The 27,439-nt window shown below is 43.9% G+C and overlaps 1 protein-coding gene across 4 annotated transcripts in view; it reads right to left on the bottom strand.

The window, feature by feature from the left end:
* Positions 1-26,611, bottom strand: part of TOX3 (TOX high mobility group box family member 3) — a 117,830-nt gene extending 91,219 nt beyond the window's left edge. For all 4 annotated transcript variants that reach the window (XM_043436320.1, XM_043436318.1, XM_043436321.1 and 1 more), the window contains exon 1: positions 26,017-26,611. In XM_043436320.1, the coding sequence (XP_043292255.1) occupies positions 26,017-26,103 (87 nt within the window). In that variant the 5' untranslated portion in view covers positions 26,104-26,611. The remainder of the gene's footprint in view (positions 1-26,016) is intronic.
* Between the last annotated feature and the right edge of the window lie 828 nt (positions 26,612-27,439).

Here is a 27,439-nt window from a genome sequence, read left to right as displayed (position 1 = left end):
TCTCATATCTATCCCCTCTGAGCCTGTGACCATGAATAAGTTATTTAATCTAGTCACGCCTCTGTTTCCTCACCTGTAAACTGGGACCTTACCAGGACTTACCTTATGAGTTGAGGATTAAATTTACTAATAGAGGTCACATGCTTAGACTAGTTTTTGGAAATACTCCACAAATATTTATACTACAAATTTCCACATAAAACCTTTACTTACAACTAACAATGGGATTTGTTTTCTCCAAACAACAAAGACATTGAATGACTGTTTTCATTTAAGGATTAAAATTAAGGTTCAGAAGACTTGTCTCCTAAAGAATTGGGAGACTAAGTCTACTGCAGCAGAAGTAGGTAAATGACAGCCCACAGGCTATATGCAATCCCTGAATGGTTTCAAACTAGTTGCCAAGATTTAAAAATTGAGAAATAGCATGGGATCAAAATTTCTGGAACCCCTTGGAAACTCTGGAGTTTAGAAAACACTAAACAATTAGCTTAGCTAATTAGAGGAATTAGCTCCTCTAATTCCCTGGAGCCACGGTTGGTCAGAGTAGAGTTGCCACCATGCCCTTAGATGGGGTCCATGTCCCGCTCTCAGCCTGCAGCCATATACACAGGCAAGTCAGCTGCAGTCACATGTCACCTTCCCGGTGCCTATGACAGGCGGCTTTGCAAGCCCGTTCCTCCTGCAAACTCGAAGAGCTTTCAGCACATTCTCTGTGCACAGCGTGGCCAACCATCCCAGTCTACCCGAGACGGACAGGTTTCCTAGGACATGGCTCTTTTCCTGCGAAGAGTAGGAGAGTCCAAGGAAACCCAAGATGAGTTGGACACCTTACCCATGCAGATCACTCCAAAATCTATACCCGAGGGGTCTCTCCTGATATTCTGGTCCTCAGGTCCAACTACTATGTGGAATGTTTCCCACCTTTACCTCAAAAAAAAAAAAAAAAACACCCAAACACTTTGTTTGTTTGTGCATTTTGCAAATACTTATTGAATATTTCCTCTAAAGCAGGCACTGGTCTGGGCAATGGGGATTAAGCAATGAAGAAAAGAGATAAAACTCTCTGCCCTTAAAACGTTATGTCCTAGCACAAGGGAGACAGGCAGTCAGTGAAACAAATACAGTGTCTATTGTAAGACCAAATGAGTGGAGGAAAATGGAGACGAGAAGGGGGGACAGAAAAATATCATGGAAAGGGAAGAGGGTTCATAAAAGGTCCTAATAGGTTGGTTAGGTTGATCATTAAAGGGTTGGTCATTAAAGGGTTCCCTGAGAAAAGGACATTTGGAAAAAAAAGACTTTAGGAAGATGAGGGAGGGAAACGTGAAAACACCTGCTGAAAGGGGTTTGGGGCCAGACTACAGGGAGTAAACTGAAGACACTAGTGTGCCTGGAGTTTCTGAGGGCGGCAGGAGCAGAGTGAGCCTCGCCTAAGAGATGAGATCAAGAAGATCATGGCAGCCACCCAGTTGAGACCTTACAGGCCTTTATGTGGACTTTGGCTTTGACTGAGTGAGTCAGAGAGTCACTGGAGAGCTCTGAGCAGGGAATAATAGGACTAATAGGACCTAACTCAATTATTTTTCTAGAATAGTCATCAACATACAGTGGTTTTTTCTTCATACCTAAGCAAGTCAGTTCAAGCAAACTAGGTTCCGCTCCTATAATTTCAGCATCCTTCTCATTGAAGGTAAGAACCTTGTTTCACACCATGGGGTCCTTAGGCAACAAGACTGATAGAGAATCAAACAGTGAAAGAGAGACTTACCTCAGTTCCTCTACTGGGATTTATGTACTGGAGGCTAATACGCTTTTTTTGTTCAGGAATATTTGTGTTTATGAAGACATTCTGATGAATGATACTTTTTTTCCGTTCATGAAATTTTCAACATAAAAGAACCCTGAATTCCTATTTTGAAATCCATTGTGCCATTTTTATTCTGCCTGTATTTTAATATAGCATCAATATTTAACTACTCATTAAATGAAGTGTGACTTTTATAGTGAAAATGTCAGTCTTTGCAGTTCATTAAATTCATTTAAAGTATAGCTGCTTGATTTTTTTTTTTCTTGGAAGAATAAAAGGACTACGAATTGAAGGCATAAACTTGAAATTTAAGTATGTGTTTTCTTCAAAATTAACATTCAGGTTCTGTAGCATTATTCATAAGATCCAGGGACTGTTTGCATCTTGCTGCATTTTACTTAGTGACTGTCGTCTTTATAGAGTACAGAGCTGTTTATCACAGCTGGATATGACCAGTGGAATGTCACTATGGACATTAAGATGTCATAAGCTATTATGAATCTCTGGAATTCTGCATGTAGTATTAAAAAAACATTATCTTGAACTATGGCATCAGGAAAAAATATACCCTGGAAGATGTGAAATTTAATAACTCACTGAATCCAATAGGCCCTAAAAGGGGCCTATTTCAGTTTTTAAAAATAATTCTGATAAGACATTTGATCGCCTGAAAGAAAAGGATATATTAGAGGCAGAATTTGAGAAATGAATGTAAGTCAGTTTTTTTAGATGTTTGTGATTCTTTCTTCCTAAAAATGACTATGATTTACATGATGGGCCAGAAAATGCAAATGATGTCAAATCACCATGGGGACGTGTACTGAAGGACAACGGGCCCTTAATGAGATGTTGGAAGACTTCGGCATTTCTGAACCAGACATAAAGGAAATGAACATCCCCAGGCCCTACCTCTTCTCAGAGATGCTAAAAGGGACCCAAGTCTTGTGAGAAGAACACAGCTACCCCACTCCCCCCACCCAGGACCCATTAACCTCCCATCCCCAGGCCGCCCCTCAGCACCTCACGCCAGGTCTACCCAACCTCCAGAACAGAAGTATAAGCATGACCCTTGGAGCAAAGTGCCTGAAAGATAAAGCCCAACCTCTGCAGTGTGCCTGGAGAGACCTTTCCAAATGCAGCCTCTGTCCTCCCCTCTGGGTTTCTGCTGAGAACCCCCATTTGCTGCCTGGTCATGGCTCTATGACTTTCCTCCTCCGCATACCTACCCCCCCAAGTTCTGCTAAAGTAAAATTCCTCTATCAGTTTCTTTAGCTGGAATGATCATAATTAAAAAAAAAAAAAAATTCTGCTCTGCTCTATTCCGGTTTCAAAAGTCTAAGCAGTGTGTTAGTCGCTCAGTCGTGTCGACTCTTTGCGATCCCACGAACTGTAGCCTGCCAGTCTCCTCTGTCCATGGGATTCTCCAGGCAAGAATACTGAAGTGGATTGCCATTCCCCCCTCCACAAAAGTCTAAAAGGCATGCTCTTTCGGGGGGAAAAAAGGAGGGTTGAAGTTTGACTATTTTTTTTAAACTGGAGCGTAATTGCTTTACAGAGTTGTGTTCCTTTCTGCCGTACAACAAAGTGAACCCGCTCTAAGTACACATACGTCCCCTTCCTTTTGAGCCTCCCTCCCATGCCCCAATCCCACCCCTCTTAGGTCATGAGTTTGGGGGTTGAGTTTTGGAAAGTAAACATGCAGGACTTGACTCCCACCGTGTGTGTTGAACTCACTGCAACTAATCAGCTACAGTAAATAAAATGACTGAAGAACATTTTGGATGAATACAAAGGTTGATGATTGGGGGAGGAGGGCTACCCATGTATTTATTAAAATGTAATGATCCACTCGAAGAAGTTAGTGGGGTTGTTTTCTTTTTTTCTTCTGCCATTTTCCCGGAAGCCCTCCTACTGCAAAGGAAATGGGGGAAAAAAGAAAAACATTTTCTGGAGTCCAGAGCACTTCCCTAAATTACTTAGACATATAAGTAAAACAAAATAAAATAACAAATCAAATTCTACTTCGGACATCTGGCCACTTGTTAAGAAGCGTGCAGCCTGCCATCAGCAACTTTAACCGCCACACCTAAAGGGAAAAACATCAATTTCAAACCAGTGGCTACTGTCAAGCACGTAAGAATGTATTTCATTGCTTCTTTGCAATCAGAGATAGTGGAGGCCTGAACTACAAAGGCAATAGCTAAAGGGAGGGTCTCTTCTCACGCCTCTGCTACTTTCTACCACTGGGATATCCATCTGAGTCCCACTGAGTGTCGTACACGTGCCTGCACACACACATACACACACACACGCCCTTTCAACGTTGCCCGATTTTTTTATTTTCCCCACTCCCTCCCTTCCCTGTTATAAGTATTAGTACTGCATTAATTTATAACACAAACCTGCTAGGTAAACCCAAAAGGAAGAGTAAATGAGTTAAAAAAAAAAAAAATATATATATATATATATATCCCACTGAAAGATACCCACAATTGAATTGTTCCTCTCTTTAAATAGCAAAAACACTGGTCTGCCCATAAAGAACTAAATGTTCACTTGTTTTTCTTTAGATCTTCCAGAATTGGCTCTCCAGGAACTTCTCCCATATTGGCCAAAGTAGCTACATTTTATAAGCTACTGTTGCCTCTAAGGCATGCTCCAACATTTCCACTGGCTTAAGTATTCTCATACTTTTTTCAAGTTTGTAGTTGTCCAAGTTTAATTACCCCAGAACAATTCCGTCATCGACAACTAACTAAAAGAGTGTGGAATTCCCCACCCCCATCCATCTATTCATTGAGATTCTACCATGTCTGGAATGTCCAGGGAAAGATTCAATAACCAAGAGAGAAATGAGTTGCATAAACTCAAAGAAAACAGAATAGCCAAGGCAGGAGATTACGAAGCCTGGAGATGAGGACTCACTGAATTAAACATTCTTAAGCAGACTTACATACATAATGAATTGGTCAATTCTGTCCAATGTTTCTGAAAGAGATTACCCTTCCAACAAGCCAAATGAGTGTTCAAGGATGGTGGCTCGGATGGATTCCTGAACAAAATAAGTGTTAATCACTTTATCTCCCCCAATCTTTCTTTGTGAAGAAGAGCAACTTTTCATTTCCATAAAGCCTTGAAATCTGTTGGCTGGTAGGGGATGGGGAGACGGTTTAGAGGAGGGCTGGTTAGAGGATGCAGACAATGAAGTCCCTGAAAAGGGGGATTTCCTGACAATAAAACCCTGATCAGAGCCCAAGAGGGCACATTGTTGTCTGCAGCACTCCCCCCTTCCCTTTGGGAATTCCAAGCATGGTAGAGAGGGAAGGGTCGTGGCGACGACTGCTCTGGGAAGGATCAGCCAGGTAGGCTTTGCAATTTATTGCTTGGAAAATGCTGGACTACCACAGTACATGTTCTTGGAATTTGTTTGTTTGAACACATTGCTACAGGTTCCTTAAGACATCCTATCAATTGTTCAAGGAATGCGTAATCAGTCTACAGAATCTTTAAACAAGGGACCTTGACTATTAGCATAAAACATTTCAACTAGTTATAAATTGAGATTTTCCTGCGCGCCAGACACAGGGATGAGTTCTGAGCACAGACAATCAAGACTGACAGACATGAAGGTCACCGTGTAGAAAGTTGAAACTATTTCTTCAGCTTCTATGCACCATACAGCAGGGGCCCCAAAACCTGATGGGTACTGGTCCATTGCCTGTTAGGACCTGGGCCTCACAGCAGGAGGTGAGCAGTGGGCGAGTGAGTGAAGCTTCATCTGTATTTACAGCCACTCCCCATCACTCAAATCCCCCCAGTCTGCGGAAAAATTGTCTTCCAAAAAACTGATCCCTGATGCCAAAAATGTTGGGGACTGCTGCTATATGGCATAGTCACTGCCAAATATTTGAGGGATGAATGAAGAAAAGATTTCTGAGTTTGGGATTCATGTGACTCAAACCTAAAAAGAATAATAACAACTAGCAGATAAACTGGAAATGACCAAACACAGGAAATAATCAACTTGAATGTGTCCCTCAAATTAGAAGAAATGGGATGAGAAGCAGAAATCCTTGATATCCAGATCATATCTGTTATTTAATGTAATCATTGCATAGAACCAGTCATTGGTGGTATTTTAACAATTCACTCCAAATAGCTTTGTGACTGACTTAATTCAAGTATCTAGAGACACAGGTGGACCCTAACTGAGCCAAGTCCCAAGTTCATGAACAATTATCCCGTCTAGTGAACACAGACCTTCTCTTCTCAATCTACTCTATTACATAGCTTTGCAAATTCAAAAGTTTTTTCCATTAACCCAGAGAGATCCCCAAACAGAGAGAGGAAGAAAAAGAAAACAGTTGCCAGATGGGAAGGCAGCTGTTGATTCTCTTACCTGGTCCAGGGACTTCCTTCCCCGGTGACTCCCCAAAACTGACACTGGCCTTCTTAGCTATTCTGAGGCGCACACAGTAATGGAGCCTCCTTTTAGCTCCATTAGGCCCTAGAGAAAAATCTGCCCTATATTTAGATAAATGCCCTTTGTAACGAAAGAGTAATTCATCCCAGTTAGCACTTTCTAAATGATAAAACCAGAAAGTTTTCCAAAATACTTCTCTAGCTCAGCGGTTCCCAACCAGGGGCAATTCTGCCCCCCAAAGAACATTCGGCCAAGTTGAGAGACATTTCTGGTTCTTTTACTGGAGGTACTATAGGCATCTAGTGGCTAGAGGCCAGGGTTACTGCTAACACCCAATAATATATGAAAAAGCTCCAGAACAAAGAATTATCTGGCCCCAAACATCAATAGTGCTGAGGTTGAGAAACCCTGACCTAGTTATACATTAAGCAAAGAAAACAGGATCCATCTATCAATGTTTAAGGTGTAAAGTCCTCCAAACAGTTCCATTCATATATTTGATATTCCGGGGCAAGATCCTTCTGCCACAGTCTTTGTTCAGCAATCTCTCCGTAGCTGAAGAAATTCACCTGATCTCAGGTGAAAAATAATACCATAGAATAATAATGATGATAATTACTGTACCATGCATGGGGCTTAGCTGTGTCCAACTCTTTGTGACCCCATGGACCACAGCCTGCCAGGCTCCTCTGTCCACGGACTTTTCCAGACAAGAATACTGGAGTGGGTTGCCATTTCCTCCTCCAGGGGATCTTCCCAACCCAGGGATTGAACCTGTGTCTCCTGTATTGGCAGGCAGATTCTTTACCACTGTGCCACCTGGGAAGCCCTAATGATGATAATAGCTAACAATAATGAAGCCCTTGGTATACAAAGAGCTACAGTCAATATTTACAACAACCCTATGTTATAAATGCTGTCATTAATTTCTACAAAGTATATTTATTTATGGGCTTCCCAGGTGGCTCAGTGATAAAGAATCTGCCCACCATTGCAGGAGACAGGGTTCGATCCCTGGGTTGGAAAGATCCCTGGGAGAAGGAAATGGCAGCTCACTCCAGTATTCTTGCCTGGAAAATCCCATGGACAGAGGAGTCTGGCGGGCTGTAGTCCACAGGGTCACAAAAGAATTGGACATGATTTAAGCAACTGAACAACAACAAGAAGCTTATTTATTACACACAACAATCCCATGTAGCAGGTGGGTCTAGAAGTTTCTAAAATGGAAGTCCTATGAGCAGGATTTCTCCGTTTTGTTCACCAGTGTCTGTCTACCACCCAACAGAGCAGAATTACCATTTTAGAGATGAAGCTCACAAATGTGCGGGAGATCATAGAGCCCATACATAGTGGAGAGTAGCTCCAACTGGGCCTCTGCCCCCACACCCTGCCAGCCTGCCAACTGCTTGATATTCAGAGTCATTAAAATCCATTAGACCTCTTGGGCCAACCTTAGATAAACAACTGAAGGAGGAGTGAGTCAGGCTGCTTTCCAAAGTTACCAAAATAAAGTTTTCCACTTTTCAGGAAGCTGATTAAACAAAACAGTGGCCCCCAAGACAATGGTAATGTACATCTGCATTGCCATGAGTCACTTTAAAGCAATCTAAGAGGGTGGCTGGTTTTACAAGAGGTTAACTGCTTCTCTTAATTTGGGCAGAGCTCACGTGGCACCGGGCAGGCTTCCCAGAACCAAGACAGCAGCACTTTCTCAAAGATCAAATGCCCTGGGTGTGTGCAGAAATGTTTTCCAACTATGAGGGAGCCAACTCGTGGGTCCTGGAATGTATGTGTGGACCAGTCACCACTTGACAACTGGTCCAATGGACTCCCAGCGCTGGTGTAATCTTAGCACGGTCTTCAGGTAAAATTAAAACCACATCTACTCAATTACAGGCAGATGCTTTACCAGCTGAGCTACCAGGGAAGCCCAAGATAAATGCTGATGATGGCATAATGTGAACATATAGGAATTAGAGGAAATTTTTGACTGATAGCAGAGCACTGATTTGAATGCTCGGGCACTATCCCAATTTCTCTGTTCTCATCATTTCAATAAATTTCCTAACTCTGGGGAAAATATTCTAAAAGAGATGAATTCTAGCAAGCGTTTTAAGTTGAGAACTAGACTCGTCCTTATAAAAAGACCAAAAGGGGAAGGGATGTGCTTGGTGATTTTTTTTTTTTTTTCAGTTGCACAATATTGACATAACCAGTAGACTTTAATTTCCTAAGTGGAAATTTCTCTTGTAGAAAGATATGCAATGTATCCTTGACACTATATAAACATACTCATTATACTTAGGAGCATTTTAAGTATTTATTCATAACCTGTCTTTCTCCACAAAAGAGCTGGGTGACTTTTAAAAGTACAATTGATTCTAAGAGAGAGTTTATATTTCTAAGAATCAAGGCAAAAAAATTAAGAAAATAATAAAGCCAAGATGACCAGAATGTACATTCTACTCTCCTGGAGAGTTACTGAGTAAGTTTCATGCTGGACTCCAAGCTTCTTGGCAGCCAATGCAAAGAAATGAGAATAACAAGATTAATAATACCTATTAGCTAAAGCTAAGTGATTTTTTTCCCCAGCTTTTCCTGTACAGTAACCTAAGAAGATTCTCTGGTAAGACATTATAAAAGAGGACACTGGGATATGTAATGGGAGACAGCCTAAACAGAACTGAAAAGAGGATATTCATGAAACTACTATTTGTGCAAAGTGAAGCCCTAGGAGTGTGCAATCAACGCATGAGAAGGACCCAGTGAAGGCAACTGTGGAGTGGGGTGCACAACAGGGTACCATCCTGAGCAGGCAGCTTTCAGGCTGGCAGAAGCCTCACATTAAATTAGGTTATCTGGTTGAATGGCTGCACTGCATCTTCTTCAGGCCATTTGCCATAAATATATTATCTCTTACAACAGTTTTTACTAAGGATTGAGCAGCAGACTTCAAGAGCATCATTTCTGATAGGAAACTAAAGGACAAGAATTCTGTGTCAACCATTAAGTATAATGGCCAAATTTATCATCAGAAAAACATTTCCCCCAAAGTTGAATTCTCACATGTGGGTTACATTTCACTGGGAAATTTTAGTAGTCAAGCAATAAGGTGTTGACTATAGTCCAAAAGTTATCAGTTAAGGTTGAATTGGCCTCTCTAAAAAAAAAAAATACCCTTTTCTTTTTGCTGGTTTCTCTTTTTTAAGATGAGCATGTTATGATACACATATTTATTCAAAAGAGGATGACGTTTGAACTGACCCCCACACACCGAGAGCAACGACCCTTTTCTTTTTTATCCCCACATCTGGACATCGTTTTTTTGTTGTTTTTTTTTTGTCTCTCTAGATACGACTCTTCTGGATCAGTCTCAACCACTCTTGTGGTTTGTGGTTGAGACTCTTGTCTTCTGTTGTCACTCTTCTTACTTTTCGTATAAGTCTATCAGAATTCCTTTAAACTGACTTGGTTTTCCTTCACTTGATTTCTGCCCTGAACTTCTACCAGTTTTACCCTAATAAACACACAGGTTCAAAAATCATGGGGAAGGCAGGTGAGTGCCAACTACAACCCCCATCTATGCTTGAGCAGATGGAAGCTCAAGCATGAGTGTTTTCAAAGTGTCTAACAATGAGGTGGTTTTTCAGATGATCACAATGGTATACATCACAACTAAAAGTATTTCCTAGGAATCTAGGATTAAGACAAGCCATAAATAAGGGAATATGTAGTACAAAATTTTAGCCCACTGGCAGCAGAAACCTGTCAAGCCAAAGTCAGAACTGGAGATAATATTTGAAAAATTATTAATGCAGACAGAACAAGGCTATTATGCCACCAAGAACATAAGTATGAACAACAGAGCTTTGAGGTCCAGGAAAAATAGCTAATTCAAATTAATATGCTCAAAACAACTGATATATCTAAGCAATGCACAAAAATATTAAGACAGGCAATCCTACTTTGTGGTGTTGATCTATAGCCACTGTAATGACCCTTAATATAATTCAATAATCTTTTCTAAGGAATTTTATTTTTCCTTAATGTGGTTAACTTTGGTACTAGATATGAAGGGTCTTCAAAGTCAAGTTGAGGACAAAGCAATTTAGCCAGTAGGCCAATAATCCCAATATCTATTATGCATAGGTGGATTAATTTAACTGATATATAAATAAACATTTAAAAAATATTAACAGTTTTGCATTTATTGTATGGCTAATTTTTACATATTGCAAGCAATACAAGATTGCCTTATGCAATAGTGACAGAAAATAAAAAGTGAGCCAATGTAAAAAAAAATTTTTTTTAATTTTTTGATGTGAGCTATTTTTAAAGTCTTTATTGAATTTGTTACAATATTGCTTTTATTGCTTATGTTTTGGTTTTTTTGGCCTCAAGGCATGTGGGATGTTAATTCCCTGACCAGGGATCAAACCCACACCCCCTGCACCGGAAGGTAAAGTCTTAACCACTGGACTGCTAGTGAAGTCCACAAAATATTTAATAAATAATATCAGTGGTATGTAGATATGGCCAAAAAGAGGTGGCAAGGCTGAGAAAGCACTGGTATACACAAAGATGAGCCATTGGAAGTGCTTTTAGAAGGAGAATGATGCTTAGACTAATATCCTTTTGAGGATCAAACCAAAGTGGAACACAGACTCAACTGCAGGTGGGAGAGATTTAGAGAATACAGAGCTGGTGAGGAGCCTGTGGTTATGACAGAGGCCTGGGCTAGGATGCTGGCAGTGGAAAGAAAGAAGATAGATGCAAAAGAGCGCATGAGAAGAAAGATGAAGACAACATGAAGAGTTATTGCCCTAAGGGAATGAAAGAGGCCCAGTAATCATGATTAACTTTTTGTATCTGAAAATGGCGAGGGTACTGAGAGAAATGGTGAAAACGTGAAGGGGAGCTTTGGGGGAAGAGGGATGCTGGTGGCCATATGGCTTATGTTGGATTTGAATAGATGGCAGACAGGGAAGTGGTAATATCTTAGAAGCTCTCTCTAGAGAGAGCTGCCATGTAGGAGATGAGAAATGCATATGAAGCCAAAGATGAAGATTTGAGGCCTTGGGGGGTAGACTGCAAAAAAAAAACAGTGCCCCACATCTCCCGGTATCCACACGCCTTTGTCATGTGACTTTGCAATAGTTCCTTTCAAGAAATGGGATCTACTTCTCCCCTTGAAGCTGGCCTTGAGCAGTAGTATGTGCAAGAAGGAAGAGTTTCTGAGCCTGAACTCAAGGGTTTTTTGAACTTCTTAAAATGCTGCCATCCAGACTCCTGTGTACAATTTGGCTTGCCAGAGGGTAGAGACTACATGTACTCACTGGAGAAGTGAGGACCCCCAGCAGACAGTCAGCCAACCTCCAGAAGCAGAGCCTCCTAGCCGACCTGCCATCGATCACAAACACATTCTTAACCCAGCTAAGATAAGAATAACTGTGCCATACTGTACAGCAATTATCCTCCAATCAGAATAAATAAATTTAAAAGTAGAATAACTGTGCCCCTGGACCCAGCCTAAGCTGCTGATTTGCAGAATCCCAAGGGAAACCTGTTTTTTGTTTTAAGCCACAAGGTTTAATTTGTTACACAGCAATAGATATCTGATACAAACAATATCAGAGAGAGAACAGTGAAAGGCAGACAGCAAGACCTACACATGAAGTGGGAAGAAAAAAAAAAAAATACAGGGGCAAAACAGCAAGGAGACAAGTTTGGGGAGGACATTTCCACTGTCTGGGAAGAGGAGAGAAAGCAGACAAAAGAGCAGAAGTACCCAAGGGTACCATATTTGGGAACCAGAGACAAGCAAGGTCACAGGAGACAGAAGGGTAGGGGTAGAGATAGGAGATCTCAAGGAGTCATCAGAAAATCATAGCCCCAGGGCTTAAAGTAGGATCTAACCTAAAGTTGGCACTCCATATTCTTGCAAGAACGAATGAAGTCTCCTTGGGCAAGGCAGAGCTCACAGGAGAAGAGGGAAAAGACAGTGTCAATAAATAAAAGGAGGAACAAAAGCAAACTGCAGTGAGTTGAGGAGGGCCTGGGAGTAGGAAAGACATGTAACTGTAGGTAGAGATTTCCTGTTTGAGCAATGGTGTAGAGAGATGATTAAAAAACAGGGGTTCACAGAGTCAGATTAAGTGTCAACAAAGATGGTCCTTTCTCGACTTATAACTACCAGAGTGGCAGGGACCCAGCAGCAACAGATTAGCAATGCCAACCCTCCAGCACCCCCCAACCCACTGATCTGCCTTTTATCCCCACCCCCAGCTGACCTGCATGCACATCTCAGTTTGAGAAGCACTGCTCTTCGAGATCCATAGACAAGGAAGAAAGAATGTTTAATTACATCTTGAGAAAGTCCTTCTGTTTTGAACTCCCTTTCAAGACCCCAGATAAAATCAAAGGCAGCATCTCAGTTCAGTGCTGACACAGATTCCACACCTCCCTAACACTTGCAAATCCCCCTTTTCAACAAACAGACAGCAGAGCCTGAGGCCAGCAAGGTCTCCAGTGAGCTTTCCAGAATACTGTTTACTCCCCTGGTGTTTATCTTTAGGATTTTCCTCCAAGTCTGGGAAGTGATAGGGTTTTCCACTGGTGATAGTCTTCATTTACCATTAATTTATGTAAGGGAGAAAAGTGAGTTGAAAGAAACTGTGACACATATTATAATGTGTGTGTGTTAGTCGTTCAGTCGTGTCTGACTCTTTGCAACCCCATGGATTGTAGCCCTCCAGTCTTCTCCGTCCATGGAATTTTCTGGGCCAGAATACTGGAGTGGGTAGTCATTCCCTGCTCCAGGAGATCTTCCCCACCCAGGGATCGAACCCAGGTCTCCTGCACTGCAGGCAGATTCTTTACCATCTGAGCCACCAGGGAAGCCCATGAGGAGACAGCCAAAATTGTGACCAGTGAGGTGGCCCTCAACAAACTGAAGATGGAAAAAATCTGAAATGCATGTAGTGGAGGTCAGAGGACATCTGGGCACATTTGAAAGTAGAAAGGAACCAGACAGGAAAGACAGGAGTTGTCTGCAGAATCAAGAATATTTAACAGTCAGAAAAGGAGTGACATTGTTACGGGGGTGGGGTGGGGTGGTGGGGATTTCTCCCAAAGAGTAGAAACTGCTCTCCTCTGGGTCTGGATGAAAGAGAGACGTGGTCCCTAGACAAGTGAGGATGGCAATAGAGCGATTCCCAGCAGATAATATCAACAATCCTGTGAGGTGAAAGCTGAGAGTTCACTTCTAAGATTGACTCTGACTTGAAAAGAGTGGGGAGCCCTTGGGCTCTGCATTTGGAAAATGTCCAAGAGAATAAACAGATGAACAAAAGGACTCAGGTACACTCAGACAGTTTTAATTTTTAGTAGGATAAATGGCCACAGTTCTCAATTACCCTAAAGTTGAGAAATGGGGTTGACCAAAGGCTGACAAAGCCTACACAGCAAAAGGGGAGGGGGCTGAGGAGGCATGGTGGGGAAGGATGCCTTGGCTTTGCAGTGGTCAAAGGTTAATTAAAGGGACCAGGGGGTTAAGTGAGGAGAAAGCGCAAAGAGAACCATAGGTTTCTGGGGAAGAAGATTCGGTGGACATATGGATATGATGAGTCAGAAGTAAGCTGGGTTTGATCGAAGAGGAAACATGTCCACTGAAAAACAATCTCATTTAAAAACACAACTAAACATTGACTTCTGCATAAAACTCTGTTACCAAGAGTTTGGACTTGAGAAATGACAGTGTAAAAATTCAAGAGGTAGTTCAAAATGGAAAGAAATTTGGACCTAAAATATAGGTAATCAATTAACGTCAGGACATTGAATTTGCAGCTCCTGCAAAGAAGATCAATCATCACGTATTTTAAGCTGATCCAAAATAAAACCCCAAAGCTGAAGAAAGGATTGAAAAGATAGCATGGTGTATCTCTTTCACTAAAAGAGGACCCTCTAAGGGGCAAATAAAAGCTAAAATATTGAATGAAGTAAAATACAGCATCACCGTTTGTACTTGGAGATAACCGGAAAGGGTTCCTCAGACCACACTCCCAGGCACTCAGGCCTGCTTCCTCAGTAGCTGTGTGTCTGCCTGGGCACACGGCCAGCCACAAACTTGCACTGATAGGTGTGGCCTTGTGTCTCAGCTCTGGCCAGTGAGGAATAAGCAAGGGTCCTGCGGCAGACTCTGGAAACCTCCCTTGACCGCATTTCCTTCCTGCTGGTTGGACCATGAAGATGACTGGCCCTGTACCTGGAACCGTAAGGACAAGGGGCATGTGAAAGTTGGAGGTAAGCTTGGGTCCCAGATGTTTAGGAAGCCCCCAGAGCAGCCCTGTATTACTTACCTCTGGTCTTCATTAGAGACAAGAGAAAATCTACCTCATTCAAGCCACTGCTTCTCAAGTGGTTTTTTGAGGTTCTGTGTTTTGCTTGTTTTGTTTTATATTTTGGCCATACCTCACTGCTTGTGGAGATTTTATTTCCTTGACCAGGGGTCAAATCCAGGCCCCCAGCAGTGAGAGCAGAGACCGCTAACCACAGTCGTCGTTGTTCAGGCTTTCAGTCGTGTCTGACTCTTTGCAACCCCATGAACTGTGCACGCCAGGCTTCCCTGTCCTTCACCATCTCCCAGAGCTTGTTCAAACTCATGTCCGTTGAGTCAGTGATGCCATCCAAGCATCTCATCCTCTGTCGTCCCCTTCTCCTCCTGACTTCAATCTTTCCCATCATTCTGGTCTTTTCTAACGAGTCGGCTCTTCGCATCAGGTAGCCAAAGTATTGGAGCTTCAGCTTCAGCATCAGGCCTATCAATGAATATTCAGGACTGATTCCCTTTAGGATGGACTGGTTTGATCTCCTTGCAGTCCAAGGGACTCTCAAGAGTCTTCTCCAACACCACAGTTCAAAAGCATCAGTTCTCCAGTGCTCAGCCTTCTTTATGGTCCAACTCTCACATCTGTACATGACTACTGGAAACACCATAGCTTTGACTATATGGACCTTTGTCAGCAAAGTAATGTCTCTGTTTTTTATATGCTGTCTGTCTAGCTTTGTCATAACTTTTCTTCCAAGGAGCAAGTGTCTTTTAATTACCAGGGAGGAGTGACCCCAAGATTTTTTTTCCTTTTACTTGCAAGCAAACCCTAACTCACAGGTTCTTCTTTACCTGAATCAAAGTTTCCCCTTCCTTGACCATTTCTGGAACACTTTTACCAAACCAACCATTGGCCTCTGTCTAGAACATCTCCCCATGTACCCATATTGACACAACCACACAAACACCCATATTTCCTGAACACTCACATATAAACACCCTCTCCCACCAAACCAGAGGTTTCTCAAAGGCAGACCACATCTAATAGGCCCTCATAAGAAGTGCATTCCTAATAAATGAGTAATAAGTAACAATGATGATACCTGCATTAAATAGGCACAGGCTATTTCTGGTTTCCACAAAGAACAAGAAACATGAACAACTCAAATCTTTAAAAATCTTCAAAACCATCAAGTTTCACTTCATTTAGCAGTTTAAATGGATTTTTTCCCCTTTTTTTAATACCATACATCCACTTCCTTTTGCTGTGATGTCAGGGTTTTGCTGCCCCTCTGAGATACCATTGCTCCCGACTCTTGGCTCATCTGGTTTCTAGGGGGGCTGCCAGTATGAACCTCTGATTCTAAGATGCGTATGTGACACTGGGCCTGGGCACATGACCCAATTCCATCCAATGAGACTTGATGCACCCGAGGTACTAAGATAAGTGAGGAAGAGAATCGTTCCCTTTTGGGAAGGCTGTGCAGATGGGACTTGCAGCTGTTACTGGACATCTTCCCACCATCTGAGTATAACCTGACTGAGAAAGAAGCCAAACAGATGAACACACAACTAATAGAAGAGTCTTGACAGCATCGCTTTGTGACACCTGGATCCAGCTGTGCCTGAAGCAAAACTTACAACCCTTTTTCTATTTAAAACAGTTTGAGGATTTTCCCTATTTGGGTTCAAAATAAGTTTTACCTGTACAACAGTTTTAATGGCGTCTCCATTAAACACTGTTAGAATTTTTTGAGTAAGCCAAATAATAAGAGTTGAGTTTTTCCCTGAAGACAGGAATGCGCGAGTGCTAAGCTGCTTCAGTCATGTCTGACTCTTTGCAACCGTATGGACAATAGCCCACCAGGCTCCTCATGGGATTCTCCAGGAAAGAATACTGGAGTGGGTTGCCATGCCCTCCTCCAGAGAATCTTCCTGACCCAGGGATTGAACCTGTGTCTTTTACATCTCCAGCAATGGCAGGGAGATTCTTTACCACAAGCACTATCTGGGAAGCCCGAAGACAAGCATAAAAGATTAGAAAAGAGATCTACTAGTATTCTTTATGAGCACTCAATAGTTCTAAATTTAACTCATCCTTTTTCCAAAAAAAAAGAAAGTTTCAAGTCAAACATACATATTTAATAAAAGTTTTGTAGCAGGTCAGCATTTGGGACTTCTACTTCCTATATCTAGAAGATTTTTAAAAGAAAGTGGAAAACTTTTGTTATTCTATGACACATCAAAATCCCTTGCTCATTACAAATTAGCTGTAGAAACTGCTGGAAAATCTCATAATATGGTATAGTTCTACTATATCAATTTAACATATGTTGAGAACTCACTTCCGTTACAATATTTAACATAATTCTTTTATATAAACAATTTATAGTCAGTGTAGCAAAGGCCACATTCAACTTGCAAGCTCTGAAATAGAAGGGCCCACCTTAAAATCTAGTTCCTCCAAAAGAATGAGTCTACATCATTCAGATAGTATTTAGAGTGAAATCCAAACACTTCTTGATATTGGCCAATTTGTTTAACTTCAGGATTATGAAGACATGAAAAGTATTCTTTTATAAACAAAGTACAATTAAATTAAGATTAAAGACAGAATGTTAGTCCTACAAGAAGGGCCATTTTCCAACGGCTCATGTGTTTTACACAAGCATGGAACATATTTAAAAGAACATGGCCTCCCAAAGGAACGGATTAAGAGACAAACCTAGGAAACAAAGAACATAAAATGATCTACTACAGAGAGAGAAAATAAAACCTGTCAGAAGCTCATGCAGACCTTGAATAAAAGCCTCTATTTCTTATATTTTAAGTTTTTTAAAGAGTGCTGAATCCACCTGTAAAACATATTGAATTTATAAGCATACTTAGCTGAAATCCTGTCTTTCCTCATTAACCACACTCAAAACAGATTCCCTAAGATACTAATGCCATCATTAACACGTCACAAAATCCAATTTGAACCTGTACCTCTTACATCAAGAAAAACACATGAAATATTTTAATTTGAAAGTTGGCTGACGTGGTTGTAACATGAAGTGTTACAAATTTTGCATCATTCCCAGTTGATGACCACTATTTAAGAATGCTTTTTTCCAAATGACTGTTAAGATAGAAAAGATATACTGTCACACACCCACACACCCACACACCCACACACCCACACACTCCTTTTTTGTATCATAGTTGTAATGGTACAGTAGGATTTCCAAGTTTTCTGAGTTTCACATGTCATGTCCTAAAATACTACCTCCCTAACTGGGAAGCTGGGTTAACAAATACCACATCAGCCAACCCTCTTGATTAAGCATATATCCTTGCCACCCCTGTCTCCTTACATTTAGAGGAGTCACTTCTGTTTCCAGCACTTTATCATGTAGAGGAAGACCCCGACTTCGGTCCTTCAGCCCCGATTTCTCTCTCTTGAGTTCCAGGGCACTGGTAGGTTCCAGGGCACCTACTTGATATCTCTGTGGGAATGTTCCAGCAAAACATCCTCAATCAGCTTTATCTGTCCTTCAACACCAGTTTCTCCTTTGGCCTCTCTGCCTCTGTTTGAGGTCAACGGTCACGCAGGTCCCAAGTTCAAACACTCTGCCTCCTTTTCCCCTTCCTAAGCTACAGAGATGCTCTGTTCCCTGCCCTCCTCTCCTTCACATCCATTCCCACCTCTCCTTAGTTCAAATCTTTCCTCTCTGCCCCCACCCTCACAACCTCTTGTCAGGTCCCACACGAAAAAGTCGGAGCCATCTTCACACAGGGCAACCCCACCCACACCGCCAGCCTCTCAAAATTGTTCAGATGTGCCCCATAGTAGATGAGGGTGTCTTTCCAATAGCCTTCCTCCTTGCTAACAGAGCAAAGCATTCATTATGCTCATGTGACAAGTGCCCAGCCCCAGGGGATGGATGACATGGGATTGGTTGAAGCTGATCACAGCAATCTCTTTGTCAATGATGGGTCTAGGGTGGACATGTGATCCATTTCTGATCAATAAGTCAAAAGAGTCTAGTGGAACTGTTATCAAGAAAGCTTTCTTTTTTTAAAAAAAAAATGTATTGGAGTATAGTTGCTTTACAATGTTGTATTAGTTTCTCTGAGCAGCAAAGTGAATCAGCCATAGTATGTGCATGCATGCTTCAATTATGTCTGATTCTTTGTGACCCCATGGACTGGAGCCTACCCCCCAGGTTCCTCTGTCCATGGAATTTTTCAGGCAAGAACACTGAAGTGGGTTGCCATTTCCTCCTCCAGGGGATCTTCCCCACCCAGGGATCGAACCTGCAACTCTTGCATCTACTGCATGGGCAGGCAGATTCTTTCCCACTGAGCCACCTGGGAAGCCATATGTATACACATATTCCCTCTTTTGCGAATTTCCTTCCCATTGAGGTCACCGCAGAGCGCTGAGTAGAGGTCCCTGTGCTATACAGGTTCTCATTAGCTACCTATTTTACACATACTAGTGTGTACATAGCAATCCCAATCTCCCACCCTATCTTTCCCCCTTTGTGTTCATAAGAGACGTGTAGAAGGAGAAAGTGCTCCTTTGCTACCACCCCCACCACACTGCTATCCTGTTTCTCATTTTGCATGATATCATGTGAGGATATGATGTGAGGATGTGATGCCAAGAGCTACAGCAGCCACCCTGTGACCATGAGGAGACTGTTGAAACTCCCAAGGATGACATAATAAAAAGAAAAACAAACAGGTTTCTTGAAGACATGACTGTACTGTGCTTCGTCACTCAGTTGTGTCCAACTCTTTGTGACCCCGAGGGCTGCAGTCCACCAGGCTTCTCTGTCCATGGGAACTCTCCAGGCAAGAATACTGCAGTGGGTTGCCATGCCCTTCTCCAGGGGATCTTCCCAACCCAGGGATAGAACCCAGGTCTCCCACACTGCAGGTGGATTCTTTACCATCTGAGCCACCAGGGAAGACATGACTGAACCATCCAAAACAGCCAGAGATGGCCCACTAAAGACTTACAAGTAAACCAGTGTCCTTATGGTTTATGCCACTGTTTGCTGGGCATTTGCTCCCTGGAGCCCGAAGCATTCTAACCAATAAATGTCCACAGAACAAACTCTTTCCCTTACCACTTAACACCCTCCATGCCATGCTACTTACAGCATGACATCATCACCTGGGAGCCCCACCCCAAACCGATGATTCAGAATCTCTAGGGGTAAAGTCCAACAGTCTGTGTTATAAAAAGCATTCTAGGTGATCACTGTATATGCTAAAGTTTGAGAAACACTGCTCTATAATATGATCACAAATTACTCTTTTCCATTTAATCTACTCTCCTACATACCATAAGGAACACTTCTCTAATGACAGTGACCTCATTTCACTAGGTCTGGGCATCATTTGATGCTCGCTTAATTTCATCTCTTTCTAATCAAAGTTTTCAAACTTGAAGCCTCCTGGGACCTCAGAGGTTTACCGAGGTCGAACTATGAGGGAGAGAGACAGGAGAGGACCATGGTGAATGGTGGAATGCACGGTCGTCTGAATCAGGGCAACAGGAGATGATGCCACAAGAGGGTACAGGTCTAGTACTGCCAAATTTATGAGGAGGGCAAAGCTGGAAATCCAGATTTACATGCAAAGATTTTTAGAAGCATACAACTCATTTATTTAAAAAAAAAAAAAAAACACTGGTGCAAAGTAAACAAAACAAGTCCTCAAGGGGATTCAGCATTCCCCTGACAGTTTGTGACCTGGAGTAGAAAGTTTTTGCAATATCCACACACACTTTGAATGCTGTGGCCACAGACAACCACTGACTTCACCTGAAATGACTGAAATTAATACTCTTTGGCTAACTATGTTAGACTCCACCGAGCACAAGGTTCTCATCAACACTCCACTGTTTGGGATGGCAAAATGCGGGGGCAGGGGGAGGGTTATGGACATCTAGTTACTGTCAGCAAGATCACTTTATCCATTAGTCACCAGACTGGACACCTAGAACTCCAAGCCTCTTGGGGGCCTATAAAAATGTTCAAAATATGAGAAAAAAATAATTGGCCACACAGCACACACAGGCACATGTGTGCACATGTGCACACAGACACACAGTACAAAATTAAAACAAATAGATGCTTAATTAAATGCCTACAAAATACAAACACAAGCCACCTCACCAACAGCAACTCAGATATGGTATCACATCATATTATATTAAATGGAGGATGTAGAGGGGAGCCCAGATCAATAGGACTGAGGCATTGCCAAGGTCCTCAAAAGACCTGAGTGCCAACCTGGAACCAACCATTCTGCCCTAGGTCTTATCTTCCTTATAGCAATCACAAACTTCATACTCAGTTTTACTGCCCCTTGACACTACTCACTCCAGGATCCTCAGCCTAAAACAAAGTTTTTAACCATGGCTGCACATTAGAATCACCTGAGGAGCTTTTAAACACTGCTGCCTAGATCCCATCCCCAGAGATTCTTATTGACCTAGTCTAGGGTAAGGCTGAGTTTCAGTATCTTCTACAAGCCTCCTCCTACATAACCATGACTGAAGCCAGGGCTGAGACTCCACTGTTCTAGAAACATTTCCAGAAACATTCTCTGAGATACACATCTTTCCAGTTAGACCAGCTTGATTTTCTTTCTACTGCCTTGGCTTGGAACACAGGAAGATTATGGCACCATCAGTGGACTAATTATCTAGAACAGGGGTTGGCAACCTTTCTCTATAAAGTGGCAAACAGCAAATGTTTCAGGCTTTGCAAGCCATGCAGTCTTTGTCACCATGACTCAAATCTGCCACCGTGGCATGAAGGCAGCCCGCCTCCCAGACAAGATGTAAACAAATGAGTGGGGCTGTGTTCCAATAAAACTTTATTTATGGAACACAAAAGTCAATTTCATGTAGTTTTAACAGTCACAAAATATTGGGTTGGCCAAAAAGTCCACTTGGGACTTTCTGTGCCAACTTACTTAAAACCCGAATGAACTTTTGGCCAACCCAATATTATACTTCTTTCAAATTCTTTCAACCATTTAAAAATGCAAAGACCAACCTTAACTTGCAGACCATACCAGAACAGTCAGGGGGCCAGATGTAACCTGCAGGATGCTGTTTGCCAAATCCTGGTCTATAACAACTATTCCATTGGTTTGAGATGATAAAAGTAACAAATGATAGAATCCAAATGATTAGATTAGAACTACACTGAAAGTGTAGTTCCACTCACTCAAATGAACAATCCATGTAGGTGAACACTGCAGTAGAACTGCCCACATAGTTGAACATAAACTAGAAATGACTTATTAAAAAAATGATTTTTTGAATTCTCATCTGCCTATGAGTTTGTCAACACAAAAGCTGAGCATGTGTTGAGAGTACTACATAATGATTTCAATTGTTTGTTAATTTGCTATATTTAAAATTCAGGCTATTTCCCATAAAAACCCAGATTATCATTCTCTTGAAAAAAAAATGAAATGCAGAATATGGAGATACTGGGTCAAATGTTGGCATGACAAAAATCCAATAATGCTGAGCAAGGCACCCCCTTTCAATGGGGCATGTTCTCCACTTAACCACAACACCTGGCTTCATGAAGGTTAACCAGATGTCCCTATAGACATTTTGTTTATGACCCCTGCTTTAAGGTCCTTAGAAACATTTTATTTCTTTCAATGTGGTTTCCACATCTTATTTAAATACCTGACATGAAAAATCTCTCAATCTGCTCTCAAAGTTCAACACTCCCATACTCTAGAACCTACAAATGAAATCATGAGTTTTTATGCTCGTGCAAGATATTAACTTAAAAAGAGTTTCAGTCACACGCCCCTCCCCGCTCAATATGTTCCCAATTTAAACCATGGTCTCCACTGATATAGACCAATGACAAATCACCCTTCAGGTCCTCCTACTCTTCAAGCTAGTTAAGGTAGAGGCCCATGAGGTGGAGGAAAAGAGTTCACATCAGAGCGTCTTAATTAAGCAGAGTGATCAATAACACATATAGTAATTAGAAAGGAATGTTTGGGACTGATAGAGTTACAACAGTTAGGACCATTCTATATAGGGTAAGAAGTCAATAGCGGTATTTTGAAAGGGGGTGAGGAAGCCCTAAGAACATGCAGAAAAGTAACTAGAGTTGAGTTCAAGTTCATTATTAACCCACAGTGTGATTTTATCTTGCTTACACCCACATAAAATAAAATAGTTTATTTAGGGGGAACAGACTTCTGAGCACTACATGCTGATGGATATGTTGCATATTATCTTCTTACTGGTAAAGACAAATTGAACCCGGGGAAAGAAAAAATCCAGGTATATAGACAATGGGTCATTAACTCACTTGAGTAAGATAAGGCCTTTTTCAAAAACATATATATAGGTGTTAAATTTGTTAGCTGCATCAGAAAAAGAAATGCTCAAACAGTAGATTTTCCACTTGAAATTAAAATGGAAATTAGCCCTGAGGAAATAGAGATGACTTTAAGTTTATACATCAGTGGCTGGTTCATGAATTATTAACTGATTTTAATGATCCTGGCTATATTTTATTTGAAGTTATTCTCCTACTTGCGATGACTTTTGAACCCTCAAAACTCTTTCATCCATTCTCCATAGACAAAATTACACACTCTCCTGATCGCTGACATTTAAAAAGGATCCATATACTCACAGAATGTAAAGATAATGCACATGATATAATTTATACAAAGGACTCTGGTCATTTGTTAAAGAGAGAAATGAATGAAACCCTATTATTCACGGTTTGTAAATAAATTTAAACAACTTTGCACTTGTTAAGCCTGGAGCAGAGGGCTCTGTATTTCTTCTAAAGTTTCCCAGATGGTCGTTAAAACAAGAAAGGGCAGAAACAGACTTTCTTAGAAAGCCATCGTTTCCCATCCAGAAAGATAATATATATGATTAAAAGTTAAAGTCTTTGGAGATTAATAATTACAGGTGTTTTCAAATAAAATAAATGCATGTCTTTGTCTGCTAGTTTTTACATTTTCAATATAAATCTGTACTGAACAACGCCACTTCAGACACACAAGTTAGCTATGAAACAAAGTGCTATAAACCTTTAATTAGCACTTGCTGTTTTATACCCATGAAGTTAATACTTCCTCATCTACTTCATTCTCTCCATAAAGAAAAATTACAGGGAAGAGAGTTGAGTTGTTCACTTATGAAATGAAGAGTAGGAAAATATAGTATCATGGCTCAATTTAAAGACTTTTGTATTTTTATCTGCAAGGAATGAAATGCAAACATCCCTTAAAATAAGTACAATCTGATTTGTACCAATATTAAGTGCTAACTTTCATAAGTTGGGTACACAGTGCACTTAAGATGACAGATTGCAGAATTACTATGAAACTGAGTTATTTCAGGCAAATAGCTGCATTAAGAAAATATGACAGCAATCCACCTTGTGTCCCTACTCCTGAAGTTGAACTAGCATTTCAATAAATATTGTCTGTTTTTAAGCTTTCTAGACCCTCCCTGAAATAAATAATGTTCTGAGTTTAAATTGACTCCAAATAGCCTTTCTCAAAAAATAAAAAGAGACACACACAAAACACCCACAATTTCCTCTGGTCCCTTGAAGTACCCTTGGGATCCTAGTGAACAGAGATTTGCCACGCATTGCAGTGACTGGATTAGTACAAAAGGTTTCTATTTTGGTGTCATTGGAGGGTTGCTGATCTTAAATCAGAGAAAGAAGTAGTTACATTAGGAAAGGTAATGGCTTCCAAAAATAAGAGCCTGCCCAGTTAGACAAGGCTTGCATACACAAGGCTAAGTTGTAAGGAGACAAATAATACCCCACTGGAATAATTAGGTGGATTCTCAGATACACTACATACTTAATTAGGCTGCCTGAGTCCCTAACTGAGCATACATGGGGGACTTTTTAAAGCATTTAATAACCTGAGTAAATCCAAAATCAGAGGACAGAAACTAAACGGTAACTCTGGCTACCTCGGTGGGCTTTTTGTTGCTTCTCTTTCAAAGCTCAGGAATTTGGAGAGCATTAATGCCCCTCTCCTCGCCCTCCCATCACCAAAGGGTAAAAAACACTGAATAATGTCCCTTCCTTCTATACTTGCTGGGAGGCCCCTCAGTGCCAGGAGCAGAGCTGGACGACGATGCCACAGGGACAAGGGTGAGGGAGAGAAACCTTGATGGTCTTTCACAAACTTCAGCACTGGAGTTGCGATCGGATGGGAGTATAAACAAATAGAAAAGAACAGAAGCTTCCATCAGCCACGGGGCACTGCAACCGTTCCTCCCTCTAGATACAATTCCCCTTCTTCCTGCTATGTACTCATTAGTTTTGTATAGCACCTTTCTTTCTGCAGGCTCTTTATTTCCTCCTCTGTTATCCAAGCAATCATAAACAAACTGCGATTTGAAAGAAAAAAGGGGAGGGGGGAGGGAGGAGCAGGGGTGGGGAAGGAGAAAGAAAAACCACATTCAAAAGGCACAGCTCTTTCTCTGAATATCGCCCTCGGGGTGATGTTTCCTCCAAAGCTTGGCCTTGGGGGCTTCAGGAAGGATGGAGAACGCGAGTCCGCGCTGCCCTGGGCCAAGGACTCCGGCTCTCGCACGGACTCGCCGCTGCGCGCGGCACCAGCTGCCCTTCCGAGAGATCCACCTTCGGCCACCTGAAATGCTCGGTCCTCAAAGTTGGCGCAGGGGGAGGTGAAGGAGGTGGGGTGATCCAGGGCGTGGTGTGGAGGTCTCCAACCCTGATCTCCCCGAAATGCCAAATTTACCCCTCCCCAGAAAATGAAAGATGAGAAGCCACTGGCGCTAACCCGGCAAGAGCGGGCCCCTCCGTTGCCTGGTCCAAAGTGACCCAGCGAGAGGGCAACAAAGGCCACCTGCGGGGGTCCCAACACTTCCCGGCCCCCTTCTTCCCCCATCCAGGGCACGCTCAAAAGTTAGTTCCTTTCCTTCGCTAAGCGGCCCGGAGTCCAGCTCTAGGGCGCGTGGGGGAGGTGAGATGGACTGGGAGGGGGGCGGCGAGGTCATCAGACCACGAAATCGGGGACTCCTGCGTTGCCCCCCTCTACCCCAAACTCAGGGAGCCTGCGATCGGGTTTACTAATAACAACAACAAAGCGAATCCCCCCTAGCAGTTCTTGGGCTGCTCCTTGCTTCTTTGGGGGCAGCCAAAGAGAGTCGGCGGAGTGGGGGGTGGGGGGGAGAGACAGTGGGAGGAGAGGCGGAGGGGAGAGGGGAGCGCAGGCTGAGGGACAAAAAGGGGGGTGGGAAGGGGGCAGAAAGAGTAGAGCGAGAGAGTTGGACAGAGACGAAGGCGCAATGGGCAGGGAGTGGAGAGGGGACAGAAAAGTGCAGCAGGCAGAGCTGGGCGCGCCCGGAATGGAGAGATGGCCCCCGCCCCGCCGCCCCCGGCCCCCGCCCGGCCCGGTCACCTTGCTGTAGCCGTAGTACCCCAGGCACTGCGCGAAGTCCAGGCCGGCGGGGTCCCCGGCCGCCGCGGGGTAGAACCTCACATCCATGCCTGAGCCGGGCCCGGGGCCGCGGGGCCGAGACTGGGGCTCGCCGGGGCCGGTGCCCGCCTCCTCGAAGCCGCTAGATCCACCGTCGGGGGGCGCCGGGCCGGGGTTGTCCCGGGGGCGGCGCGCGGGACGCGGGGCCGGAGGGGCGCAGCGACCTGGAGCCGAAGGAGCCCGGGAGCCGCGGCCGCCGCACACAAAGGCGCGGCCACGCGAACCGCGGGAGAGCGGGAGGCGGCCCGGGGGACGCGCCCCGCCGGGGCACCGAGGCAGCGCTGCGCGCGGGCCGGGCGCCCGGGGCGCGGGGCGCGGCGCGGGGGCCCGGGACGGCGCGGCGAGTTCAGGTGCGCGGGGCGAGGCTGGGACTGGGACGGCGGCGGCGGCGGCGGCGGCTGGCCGCGCTCCTCCTCCTCCTCCCCGGGCGGACTGAGGAGACGAGCCGCGGAGACAAGGGGCCCGGCCCCTCCCCTCCTTCTCCCCCTCCTGCCTCCCTCCGCCGCCGGTCCCCTCCCCGCGCGGCCGCCGCTCCGCCCCTCCCACCGCGGGCAGCTGGCGCGCCGCCCGCCCCGCCGGTGCGCTCTCGGCCCGGACCGCCTCCGGGCGCGCGGACCCCGCCCCGCCGGCCCCTGCCCCGCGCGGCCCCTCGCCGCTCACCCCGCGCCTCGCGCAGCGCTCACCCGCCCCGTCGCCCGCCCGGCGGCCTCCCCCTCTCCCGGGCCCCTCTTCTTCCCACCGCGCCCCCCTTCCCTCTCCGGTCCTCTTTGTCCCCGCTGCCTCGGAGCGCTCCTCGCTCCCCTCCTTCCCTCGGCCACTTCGGCCAGCCCCGTGCCCGGCGTGGCCCTCCAGCCCCCTTTCCCACCACCCCTGCCCGGGGCCCCCCGGCTGCGGTCAGCAGCGGCCACGCGCCGTCCACTCCCTTCCCACCACCGCTCTTTCCCTCGTTTCCACTCCTCGCCCCATTCCTTTCTCGTGGGTCCCCCGGTCCCTCTACGGCCCTGCACCTTCCCCTGCGAGTGCTCCCTTCCTCTCGGAGGTACCTAACCCAGCAGGTCACCTGCACAATTGCCTCCCGAGAGCCGGGAGCCAGGGTACACCTGTGGGGAGGGGTGGGGGCCTGCCCTTTCACAGGTAGGCAGACCTGAAGCTCCGGGGTTCAGGCTCTTGGCGCTTCTCTTCGTGTTTTCTTTGCTCTTGTTTGTATTCGAAAGGCATTTGAGTAACTGGATCTAGGCGGATCACTCACTGCTCTCGGAGAGAAAATGTCCCTATTTTCCTAAAAGGTTCTGGGTGATTAACTTCCTCACACTGCACTCTCCCAGCCCCTCTTCATTTCTTTCTC

The sequence above is a fragment of the Cervus canadensis genome, chromosome 18 (genome assembly GCF_019320065.1).
Source record: "Cervus canadensis isolate Bull #8, Minnesota chromosome 18, ASM1932006v1, whole genome shotgun sequence".
Taxonomy (NCBI): domain Eukaryota; kingdom Metazoa; phylum Chordata; class Mammalia; order Artiodactyla; family Cervidae; genus Cervus; species Cervus canadensis.
Note: the sequence above shows the minus strand (reverse complement) of the source record. Positions and strands in the feature narration are given on the sequence as shown.